The sequence below is a fragment of the Spermophilus citellus genome (genome assembly GCF_964194105.1).
Source record: "Spermophilus citellus genome assembly, chromosome: 12".
NCBI classification, from domain to species: domain Eukaryota; kingdom Metazoa; phylum Chordata; class Mammalia; order Rodentia; family Sciuridae; genus Spermophilus; species Spermophilus citellus.
This window is the reverse complement of record NC_138198.1, coordinates 9,807,026-9,819,766: the sequence shown is the minus strand read 5'-3', so window position 1 is coordinate 9,819,766 and position 12,741 is coordinate 9,807,026. Positions and strand designations below refer to the sequence as shown.

General features: G+C 40.3%; 2 protein-coding genes across 2 annotated transcripts in view; one reads left to right on the top strand and one right to left on the bottom strand.

The window, feature by feature from the left end:
• Window positions 1–7,079, bottom strand: part of LOC308631361 (serine/threonine-protein kinase MRCK alpha-like) — a gene marked incomplete at its 3' end in the record, with an annotated part of 47,680 nt that extends 40,601 nt beyond the window's left edge. The window contains exon 1 of the mRNA XM_081262527.1: window positions 6,918–7,079. Within this exon, the coding sequence (XP_081118653.1) occupies window positions 6,918–6,947 (30 nt within the window). The 5' untranslated portion in view covers window positions 6,948–7,079. The remainder of the gene's footprint in view (window positions 1–6,917) is intronic.
• A 356-nt stretch (window positions 7,080–7,435) lies between these two features.
• Window positions 7,436–12,741, top strand: part of LOC308631511 (serine palmitoyltransferase 1-like) — a 58,636-nt gene continuing 53,330 nt past the window's right edge. The window contains exons 1-3 of the mRNA XM_081262804.1: window positions 7,436–7,572; window positions 9,125–9,232; window positions 10,123–10,217. Of these exons, the coding sequence (XP_081118930.1) occupies window positions 7,516–7,572; window positions 9,125–9,232; window positions 10,123–10,217 (260 nt within the window). The 5' untranslated portion in view covers window positions 7,436–7,515. The remainder of the gene's footprint in view (window positions 7,573–9,124; window positions 9,233–10,122; window positions 10,218–12,741) is intronic.

Genomic DNA, 12,741 nt, shown 5'->3' with positions numbered 1-12,741 from the left:
TAGTAAAAATGCTGCAATTGCTACAGTGTAGAGTCCAGAACTGGCTCTCATTCCCACCTTATCTCCTATTCCCTCCCACCCAGCACTGCTGAGCCTTCTCACTCTCATTTCCCCATTTGGGGAATGCACCAACTTCAGGATCTTTGCATCACTCTTTCTTCTACCTTGTAAAGCCCACAGCAGATGAGAAATTCTTGTAGAAGGCAATATAAAAAGGACAAAGATACTCACGAGGTTTCTGCAGAGCTAACGCAACCATTTCTGCCCAGTCTTCAAGTAAAGACTCAGCTTCTCAGAAAGCCTCCCCTGGTTGGTCCATCCAGAATACCACACCCCTGCAATTCCACCTCACTACTTCATATTCTCTGTTCTCTAGCATTTGTCATGATCTAGGATACCCTATATTTTACTTCTTTGTCTTGTTTCTATCCAGTTCCTCTAGTAGATCCATGAAGAAATATGTTTTGGATGGTTTTGTTCATTTCTTTGTCCTGTAGACGAACTCATTCAGGAAATATTGGTTGGATGATTGAAAAGAGAAGTGGTCTATGAAAGAAGTGACTCTTATAAATAAGCAACACCAAGACATTTGAATAACAAAAATACTGTACTCCAATTTTTTTAAAAAACCACTAAATGGTTGAATAACAGATTAAACGTGACTAAAAAGTAAACTATGGACATTCTTGGAGAATTATGAATAATGTTGTCATGAACATTCTTGCAAGGTGTGGTGCAGAACAAAAAAAGGGGAATGAGAACTATGTAAGAGAGACTTGGAAGATCTGAAATCCACTGATAACAGCTTCAAAACAGTAACAGAAAGAAGCTGTGAGAGGAAATATTCCAAGACAGCACTCAGAGTGACTCAACGGAGCGGAAGAAAGTTACATGACAACTCACACTGAAAGTACAAATCAGACCTAGCACAATAAAAAATAAATAACATGATTTAAAACTGAGGAAAGGATCTGAATACATGTTTCTTCAGAGAAAATACACAAATGGCCCTCAATCACATGAAAAGATGCTCAATATCATTAGTCTTTAGGGAAATGCAAATAAAAACCACAAGATGCCACCTCACACTCACCAGGATGGCTATAACTAATGACAGATAATAAAAGATGTTGAGAGATGTACTTGTGAACACATGTGGGTGTATGTTGCACACATTTACTGCAAAGATGATTCTAGGAATTTACTTAAGAGTTTGTTAACTGTGATAACTGGATAAAGTTAAATGTTTAACAAACTTTCAACTATTGAAGCATTTAACTTATTGTTCAAGATGCTTCATATCATGGGGGTTGAAGGCTTATTTGTGAACAGCATTATTTCGGTGAATGGCCCTAATGTATTCACTGAGGTGAACACATGACATGTCCAACATGTGTCCACCTCAAATATGCTGGTGGGAATGTAAAATGGCCCAGCAGCTTTGAAAAATAGTTTGGCATTCCTCAGAATGCTAAATATAGAGTCACCATATAACCCAGAAATTCCATACTTAGGTATATATATCCAAGAGAAATAAAAACAGATGTCCACACAAAAACTTGTACATGAATGTTCATAACAACATTATTCATAATACTCTGAAAGTGGAAAAAAAGCCAAATGTTTCAATAAATCATGGCTATAATTACTTCTGGAAGATGGCCAACAGATCTGAATATTTAGTTCTCCTTCTTTTGTCGTAAAGGAAGACAAAGGGAATGGTGATTGAGAATGTGTTGGATGAGCCAAATGAATTGTTGAACTGCTGTATCCACAAAGCTAAAATGTATTAAAACAATACGGTCCATTACAGCCAAGGGGAGGAAGTAACCTCGATGTCCATCAAGAGATAAATGAATAAAGAAAACGCAGTATATGCATCTTATGGAATTCAGCCTTAAAAAAAGAAGGAAATCCTGTCATATGCTATGACATATTTGAGACTTGGGAACATTATGGTAAATGAAATAAGCCAATTGCAAAAGATATATAAACATGATTCCACCTATATGTGGTGTCTAAAATAACCAAACTTCTAAAGTCATAAAGTAGAAAGGTGGTTGCCAGAGACTGGAAGAAGGCAGAAAAGGGGATGTGTTCAATGGTTCAAGAGTTTAGTTTTGCAAGATCAAAATATTCTAGAGATCTGTTGCATGATAAATGAGTATACAGTTAATATTTCTGAACTTTTCACTCAAAAAATGATTAAGATGTTGAATATTATCTCATGCATTTTTTAACCATTGTGGTAAAAAAAAATATATAACCATAAGCCAGTATGTTGAAAACTACTGTCTTAGTTTGCTCAAAAAAATATCATATACTGGGCTGGGATTGTGGTTCAGTGACAGAGCGCTTGCCTTGCACATGTGAGGCACTGGGTTCAATCCTCAGCACCACATAAAAATAAATAAGCCAGGGGCTGGGGTTGTGGCCCAGTGGTTGAGCACTTGCCTTGCATGCATGAGGCACTGGGTTCTATCCTCAGCACCACATAACCAACCAATCAAACCAGCAAACAAATAAAATAAAGATAAAGATATTGTGCCCATCTACAACTAAAAAATATTTTTTTAAAAAAATAATTAAATAAATAAACAAGCAAAATAAAGATTTTTTAAAATACCATATACTGGTAGCTTATAAACAATAAAAACTCATTTCTCATAGTTCTGGAGACCGGCAGTCCAACATCGAAGCACCAGCAGATTTGGTGCCTGGTGAGAGTCCACTTCCAGCTTCACAGCACCTTCTCCCTGTGTCGCTGCGTGGTGGAAGAGGTGTGGGACAGCACTGGGACTTGTTTTAATCCGTTCCTAAGGGCTCCACTCAGGACCTCATGATCTGCCAAGGAGTCTGCCTCCTAATAACACCTGCCAGTCCATTTTATGCTGATACAGCAGAATACCACGAACTGGGTGATTTATGAAAGAAAGGAAGGAAGGAAGAAGTGAATGAATGAATTTATTTCTCATAGTTCTGAAGGATGGGAAGTCCAGTAACAAGGTGCTAGGAAATGGTGACGGCTCTCTTAGAGCATCTTCACATGGTGAGAGAGTGCACAGGAGAGAGCGGGCCCCTCCCATGATAACCCATCCATGAGGTGAAGTCCTCATGGCCTCATTGTTTCTTAAATGTTCCACCTCTTAATATTATTACAATAGCAATCAAACCTCAACATGAGCTTTGGAGAGGATACTCAAACCATAGTGCCATCACATTCAAACCAAAGCAGATCATGTTTTTTAACACATGAATTTTGAAGGACACAAACATTTAATCCATGGCACCTTTTATCCCACAAAGGAAGCATATCTAGAATGTGGAAGGAAATTCCAAAAGTGAAAAGTAAAACACAAATAATCCAATTGGAAAGTGGGCAAAAAGCCACAAATAGACAACTTACCAAAGGGGATACATGGATATGTATCATGTTTATTTGGTGACAAATAAGCATATGGAAAGGCGTTAGCATTCCTAACCCCCAAAAAAATTAAGATAAAAATTCCAATGAGATAAAATTACACACCTATCAGAATAGTCAAAGTAAAAAAAAAAAAAAAAAAAAAAAAAACCTTGATTATGAGTACAAATATGGATTTAAAGATGATTCTGGGAGCTGAGCATGTGGTTCAGTGGTACAGCTCTTGCCTAGCATGTGCAAGGCCCTGGTTCAACCCTGGGTTCATCCCCCTAAACCATACGCACCAAATAAAAGTGGTGATGCTGGTGAGAAACCAGAAGGAAGTGTAGGTGACGGTAGAGAAAATTTCTTTCATCTTACAGAATGTATATCCCATTGTAGGTAAAATGTTAAGAGAAATATGGAGACTATAGTGTTTATGTTGAAAATTCAGAAGTAAATGTGGAGTATGTTATGGGAAGAAGATTCTTGAGATACAGTGGCAAAGAATATGTGACCTGTAGCTAAGCGGGAAGCAGAACTTTGAAGCAGTGAACTTGATATTTAGCTGAGGAGATTTCTAAGCAAAGTGTTGAAGGTATGGCCTGGTTTCTTCTTACTGCAAGGAGATGTTAAACACAAAAGACCAGCACTTGATGATTTGGGAATTGCGTGGCCTCGCCAGATTATAAAGAGTGCTAAAATTGGTAAAACTGCTGCTGGAAAAGTGTGGTGAGGAGAAAGAGCCAAGGTGTCCTTAGTCAATTTTTATTGCTGAGTGACAGATGGATCCACTAAACCTTCTTAGAAGAGTCAGAAAAATATATATGATTACCAGGAAAACATGTGTCGGGAACTCTTTTACCTAATAACATGAGTTTTCTGACATTCATGGAAGACCTACAAGGTTTGGGGGATGGTTGAATCAGTAGAAACTGTTGGCTTGACCTGAAGGGACAGAGAAGGACAAAGTGAAAGAGGGGGCCGTCAGATTCCTAAAATTCTATAAGCAGGAAGTGAACTAATAGAACTACTCAGTTATAAATATCTGATGCCCTTCAGAAGAAAGGAAGAATGGCCCTGGGTGAAGGCATGAGCACGAAGGTAAATGCTGGAGGTGGAGGAGCAGAGGTCTGCTGAACTGCCCTGGGTACACTGGCCAACTGAACCCTTGGCCCATGTGCTGCTTTAAGACACAGAGGATTGTTCTCAGGCTTTGAACACAAAAGAAATTTGCCTTGCTGTATTTCTAACTTGCATGGCACCAATAATCTATTCTTTCCATCTTCTCCCTTTTGGAATTGGAATGTCTATCATATACCTATTCCATCATTGTATTTGGGAAACAGATAAATTGTTCTCTAGTTTCACAGGTTAAAAGATGGAGAAAAATTTTGCCCTGTAGGGATCATACCCAGAAATTCACCTATATCTGATTTAGATTATGGGATCTGGGACTTTTTAACTGGTTATATAGATGAGAGTTGAGATTTGGGGGGGGGTTTAGGATAATATATATATATATATATATATATATATATATATATATATATATATTTAGGGGTTTTAGGATATATATATATAGACATGAATTTGGAAGGCCATGGGTTGAATGGTGGCCTCCCAAAAGACATGTCTATGTCCTGGTCCTAGGAACCTGCAATAGTGGCTCTATTGAGAAAAAGGTTCTTTGCAGAGGTAATTAAATTAACATTCTGACTAGAAGAGTCTAATAAAATTCTTCCCCAGAACTTTGGCAGAACGGCAGCCTTGTTAATACCTTGATTTTGGATATCTGGCCTCCAGAAATGTAATAGAATAAATAGAATAAAGGCTAGAATAAAGGCTCCCAGTTTCATTTGTTATGGAAATGCTAAGAAAACTAATACAGAGACCAAGAAAGAGCAAAACAATCAAGCAAAGTCCTGGGGTATCTCTTCCAGTTATTTACTGTAGCAAAACAATCCCAAAACAATGGCTGAAGACCATAGCAATGATCTATTTGGCTCACAGATTTGGGTGACTTAGCCAGACAGACTTCACTCAGGCGCTCTCTTGTAGTTGTAATCAAGTACCTGCCTGGCACCAGGACTGGTAAGACCCCGCAGCCAAGGACTGAAACAGCCGGACCCCTTCGTCATATTTCTCCCTCTATGTGTACCCACATAATCTCCTTGCGGTGAATTCTGTTTTAGAAATCTTACCAAAGAGAGGCCCAGCCACAAGGGATGGGCAGCACAGAGATTCCACCTTTTAACAGCAAGTATGAATGAACTTGAAGACAGTACCATTGTCTCAGAACTTCAGGGAGATGACAACGTTTGCCCTAGATCATGACATTTATATCACAGAAACCCTCTGTCCTCCTTATTGTCAAGTACTGCCCAAAGAAGATAAGCTCTCAGATACTTTCAATTCTTCAAGGAAACTTGGGTATGGCGGCCTGAATGTAGGCTTTTGAGAAATGCAAGCGAGGCCTGTTCCAATAAAAAAAAAAAAAAAAAAAAACTTGGGGGGCGGGCAGGAATGGATATCCAGGGGATGTGGGCAGAGCCTTCACATTATGGGCTGCATGGTGTGAAGTCTGTGTGGAAGTGTAATTCACAGTACTGGTGCTACTTCAAAGTATTGGGGAAAGTCGGGATTACACAAATAAGTGGCACTGGGAAAATCTATTATTAATTAGGGGGGGTAACTAAGACCCATATCTCTCATCACACAGAAATATAATTTTCAGAATAAAGAGCTAACTTTAAAAAACATCAAACTGGGACAAGCACAGCTGTGATAATTAAGTCCTTTCCAAGCAAAATACAAACCCAGAGGCAATAAGGGAACAAACTGACACATTACATAAGGATTTAAATGTAGGTGTAACAAAGGACAAGAAGAACAACTAGATAGAAATAAGGCAGGGCTGGGGTTGTAGCTCAAGAGCACTTGCCTAGCACAGTTTGAGACTGGGTTCAATTCTCCGTACCAAGTAAACAATAAATAAATAGAATAAATGTATTGTGTCCATCTACAACAACAAAAAAAACCCCAAAAATAGAGCAAAAAAAAATTTTTATGGGAAACTGAAAAATATCAGATATTAAGAACTTGTGTTCCTTCAAACCCACAAGAAAATGAAAAATAACCAAATAGAAAAATGCACAAAGAATATGAAATATTGGTTTACAGAAGGTCTACCAATTCCAGTGAATATAGAGTCGCTCGACCTCAAGAGTAATGATTAATGGAAAATAAAGCTCATGGAAGTATCATTTAAGCTCCATTAAATTGGCCAAAAAAATTTTCTTTTTTTCAAAGTTCACGTCAGACGGGTCGTAACAAGGTGTAGAGGGTGGCACACCTCACACAATAGCGTGCACACCCAGTCATCACCCTTATGAACCGAAGGCGCCAAAAATATATTTTTAAAGACAGATAATATCCATCATGAACTCGAGCATGGAAACATTTTCAAACATTTGAAATTGAGAAATTTTGGAGAGAATATGGCAGCCCTTACCAAAATCAGTAGCGTTTTCTGGCTAAACATTCACCTAACGGAAGGCAGGCAGAAGTACTCTGCCGGGCACAGAAAGGTGAGTGCGCTGGAACACCGATATTTACGGCAGCACGGTGGGCGGGGGGGAAAACTAGAACTGAGACGCCGCCAACGTCTCTGCGAACTCACACCGCCGCCTCCGACCAGGCCCGCGACGCAGTGAGCGCCGTTCTGCCAGAGTCGAGGGTTGGTAGAGATTTCTGGGGTTTTTCAGAAATGAGGATGCATTCCCGAAAGACTCAGGTAGTTGAGGAGTGGAGAATTTTGCGGCGACCTCTCTGTGTGGCACCCACGGCAGGCTCACACGGAGGCAGAAACCGGCCCGCCCTCCGTCCGCCCACGCCCGGGCCAGCTCCTCCCCCTCCAGGCCCCTCCCCTCCAGCCCGAGGCCCTTCTCCCTCCGCCCCTGCCCCACCCCTCCCTCTCGCTCCCGCAGGCCTCCTTCGGCTCAGTGCGCCGGCGCCAGGAGGTGCTGGGCACCCAGACGTCACTCGGCCGCGCCGCGCGCTCTTTGACGTCCGGGTGACCCGCCTTCCGGAAGGAAGCTCCGGGGCCGACCATGGCGACCGCCGCCGAGCAGTGGGTCCTGGTGGAGATGGTGCAGGCTCTCTACGAGGTGGGCTCCGAGGGCCGGGAGGCCCACGAACACCCCGGCCCTGGGGAGGGTGGCGCGGTGCGTGTGGACTTGCGGTCGGAGGCCTCGGTGGGCCGACCCGGTCCCGCCCGACTCGGCGTTCCTGGCTGAGAGGACTCTGGAGCTCCCCGTCCCGGCGGCCGAGCGTGGGCTGTGGGCCGGGACCCGCCGGGCCCGGACGGAAGGTTTTGATTTGAGCCGCAGTTTTCCGGCTCCTCGGGGCGCGGGAAAGGAGCCGGGGGCCGAGGGAAACGGCGGGCCCGGGAAAACCAGAGTGGGACGGAGGGGTGACCGCAGTGGGCGCGAGTGCCGTGGGCCAGCGCGGCCCGGGGCCGGGGAAGGAGGCGCCCGAGAAGGCGGAGCGCCCGCTCGGAAGAGCCCGGTGAGACTGGAGCCTGTCTGGACGGGGACGGGGCGGGGTGGGTGAGAAAAGAGGCTGCTGCCTGAGGACTCAGGCCGAGCAGCTCGATTGTCATCCCATGGTCCGTCTCGTCGACTTAGGTAGAGAATGAGTTCCTCGAGGGCTGGCTGTTTGCGATGTGGAGCTCATATGAAAGATGAGAATGCCCGTTTCAGAGAATGTCCACTGACAACTGGACGCTCTGCTGCGTCTCTCGGGTCTCTTCAGGGCAGTGGTCACTAAGCATATGGAGCTCTGAACATTTCTTGAGGAGGAAAAGAAGTGGCATTTGTGAATTTTATTAATTCACTAGACTGATAGTTTCTCGTTTAGAGTGATTTCTTTGTGGGATGGACTCTCTACCTGCTAAATTCTAGTCCTTGAGAAAACTAAAAGGATATTTAGACTTGTGACTGAATAAATTACGTTTCAGGGAGAATCAGCAATTTTTTAAAATTGTCTTGAAGAGACCAGTTCTTGTGGCCGGTTGCTTTGTCCTTTGTAATATTGGGGGAGGCTTCTCTGGTATATCTAAAAAGAGAGTGTGAGTGTGTATATAGAGTGTATGTAGTTTTAAAATTATTTGTGCCGTGACTTCAAAGTTTATATGTGAATTTGCCAGCAGTTTTCCAGTCTCCAATTTCTGGTGTATTCATATTTAAAATTGTATTGAATGATTGTCACTCAGTCTAATGCTTGAAAGTAATTTAGCTTACGATTCTAAATACTTTTTTGAAATGATTTTTTCCAATAACAGCGTGTTGGAGTACAGAACCCCATAACTAACCAATTGAGGATGTAATTAATATCTGAAATCTTCCACAGGAAAGTCAGCCTGGACTGAAAACATACAGTTAAGCAGAAGAACAGAGAGAGATTGTGGCAACTGGTTTCCACATCACTCTGTTAGCTTCTCTTGGAGTAGATCGATGGAGGTGATAGAAGGGTTATTAAACTGAAATATTTTGTTAGTCATTTCCTACCAGTAAAAATTGAAATTAACATGAAGGATCTGATAGTTTATACTGTTGTAAATATTGGGATTCTGTGTCAGATTTTTAAAATTTCGTTTTCAGTCCTAAAGAGATTTGAAAAGCTGAAGCTTTCTATTTCACTTTTATGTTTTTCTTCTAGGCCCCTGCTTATCATCTTATTTTGGAAGGAATTCTGATACTCTGGATAATCAGACTTCTTTTCTCTAAAACTTACAAATTACAAGAACGATCTGATCTTACAGTCAAGGTAAGAAATTAAACATGTTTTGTTTTGTTATGATTGTAATTGCTACATCTCTCTCAAAAGGAATTGTGGTGCCTCAGCTCTACAGGATATGTTAAAATATCTTCTGAAACGTAAGGAAATTAAGACGAATGAAATGTCACCATAGGCAAAATATTGGGAAAGTTTGGGATAAAGTCAGTATCCAAAGTTATATTCCTGTATTTGCTGGGAGAAAGCAGTAGTCTGAAAAACTATTGTATTTTATAATAGTTTATATAAAGACTATGAGTTCCTTGAGAAAAGCTAAACTATTTCTGAACCCTGGGAAAGTTCTCCCTGAGGACTTTACAAAGGACATTTGGAGTTAGAATCCTACCTACCCCCATCTAAAATGGAATCTTGATGTGTTGTATATGGTAAGGGAGAAAAAAAAAAATCCTGACCATAGAAATGAAATTTTCTTAAATATCAGTCATCCATAGAACCTTTAGCTTGTGATAAGGAAGGAGTTAAGGACAAAGTACATAAAATTCAGAAATGATTCTGTTTTCATTCTAGCCACAATAGCTATGTAATAGTGAATTCATTATGAATTTCCATTACAACCTATAGTTTGGTAGGGGAGAGTTTGTTTGTTTTTTGATATTGGTGATTGTACCCAGGGGTATTTAACCATTGAGCCACATCCCTAGCCCTTTTTACTGTTTTATTTGAGGCAGAATCTCACTAAGTTACTAAGGGCCTCACTAAGTTGCTAAGGCTGGTCTTGGACTTACAGTCCTTCTGCCTCAGCCTCCAGAGTCACTAGGATTACAGGTGTGCACCACTGTGCCTGGCTACACCTGTAGCTTAGAGATTGCTGAAGACTGTGGGAAATGACAGTGCTGAGTTGTAACCCTTTTCTCCTGTAGGAAAAGGAAGAATTGATCGAAGAATGGCAACCGGAACCTCTTGTTTCTCCTGTTTCAAAAGACCATCCTGCTCTCAACTATAACATTGTTTCAGGGTAAATTGGTTTTGCTATTTGAAGAACTTGAACTTGGTTTTCTCTGGTTATGTTTGCCAAAGTGCGTACTTTTTCAATAGATTCGTCTCTAGGTACCCATAGTTTTCCTTTGTATCATGAGTAGCATCTTTTTCCTATTCCTTTTCTTTTTTTTTTTAAATTATTTTTTGTTCTGATTTGTTATATATGACAGCAGAATCCGTTACAATTTATATTATACATATAGAGCACAAATTTTCATATCTCTGGTTGTATACAAACTATATTCACACCATTCATGTCTTCATACATGTACTTAGGGTAATGATATCCATCTCATTCCACCATCTTTTCTACTCCCATGCCCCTCCCCTTGCTCTATCTAGAATTTGTCTGATCCTCCCATGCTCCCTTGCCTCCAACCCCATTATGAATCAGCATCTTTATATCAGAGAAAACATTCAGCATTTGGTTTTGGGGGATTGGCTAACCTCACTTAGCATTATATTCTCCAGGTCTATCCATTTACCTGCAAATGCTGTGATTTTATTTTCTATTAATACTTAGTAGTACTCCATTGTATATATATACCACATTTTCTTTATCCATTCATCTACTGAAGGGCATCTAGGTTTCACAGTTTAGCTATTGTAAATTGTGCTGCTATAAACATTGATATGGCTGTGTCCCTATAGTATGCTGTTTTTAATATTCAGTGCCATTCTGACTGGAGTGAGATGAAATCTTAAGATAGTTTTGATTTTCTTAATGCATTAGCTAACACTTAATATTCAGAGCTGAAAGAGTGCCTTTGTGTCCTGTACCTCTATTCAAATGAGCATGACTTCTCATAACTAGTCATTCATGTCCATAATTTAAATTTTTTTTAATGAGGAAAACTGCAATCTACCATCCTACCTCACTCCAGATTTCTACTTTCTAGAAGGAATCACTTTCTATTTAGCTTTTTTCCCTTGTATTTACCTCTTTTTCCAAGGAACTTGCTTATGCTGTTATTTCATGTTTTGTTTTTTCTTTCATTCCCATGTTGTTATAGCCTCTAATTGTGAGAGAGAGAGAGAGAATGGCTTTATAAAAACAGATTGCTCCCCAAGCCTGTAGGAGCTCTTTTCCAGCCTTTGTGTGGATGAGAAAAAGGCAGCCTTCCTCTAGCAGGTGCGATAGTCAGCTGTGGGCCTTGGCTGTGGTGCGGTTCTCTAGGCGCCCTTAGCAGGACATCTGCTGCTCAGCTAACAGCAGCCACACGCCCCACCTCTCCCTGGCAGAGTTTAGTTATAAGGTGTCCTTCAATTTTTTAATGTCTACAATCGAATGACTACGGTAGTATCATTCATTAATTAGGCCAGTGTTATGTGACTGCGTTTTCTTTTCCTACACTTCTGTTTTCCCTGGTGTCAGTCATTTTTCTTTGCTCATTTGTTTGGTTCTTTGTATTGTCTCTTCAGTTTTCTCTAGGTGTATAAATCTCCGTTCGGGATTTTGACACACATTAGTTATCTCTTGGGTTTATTTCCTTTTTTTCTTCCCAGAGTACTCTTACTCTGCTCCAGTCCTGATTGGTTGTTAAATGCAGCTGCTGCACACAGTGGCCTGGAATCTCAGGTCACCATTCTCTCAGGACTTACTTTCTTTCTCCTGCATTGTCTATTTGCTCTGTCTTGGTTTTCTCTCTTATATTAGTAGAATATAAATAGATTCCTGGGAAAGATGGATGTAGTATGAACTTTATATATTTTTAAGTTGCTTTTTATTTTGACTTTTCACATTGTACTGATTATTTTATCATTTTTTAGTGATTTGTTAAAACACCTCAATTTTTGTGATCCTTAGTATCCCTTCTTTTTTAGTATGCAGAATATTATGTAAATTGTTTGCAAAAACTACAAGAAAAAAAATTGAAGGATTTTTTTGTTGTTTTGGTAAATTGTGTATTGCTTTTCAATTTTTTCAGTAACTATATTCAGTACTGACTTGACACAAAAATAAATAAATATTTTATCTTGATTTTATTCCTTTAAATAACAGCTTTATTTTGAAATAACTATGTAACATAAAATTTTTTATTTTGAAGTTTACATAATGAAGTGGTTTGGGAGGATAGTTGGTCTCTTTTGTTTGTTGGTTGTTTGTTTTGGTACTGGGAATTGAACCCAGGGGTACTCTACCATTGAGCTGTATCCTCAGCCCTTCTTATTATTTTTTGCTTTGAGACAGAATCTTTCTAAGTTGCCCATGCTGACCTCAAACTTGTGATCCACCTACCTCAGCCTCCTGGGAGTAGCAGGGATTACCTGGCTCAATTAGGTGGTTTTTTGTTTGTTTGTTTGTTTGTTTAACTTCATTCTTATTTATCTATGTGTGGTAATGAGGATGGGATCCAGGGCCTTGCACATGCAAGGCAAGCACTCTACTGCTGAGCCATAACTCCAGCCCCTGAATTAGGTGTTTTTTAATATATTAAAAGTTGTATAACCTTTAATTATATAATTAATATATTAAGAGTTATATAACTCTCACCACTTTC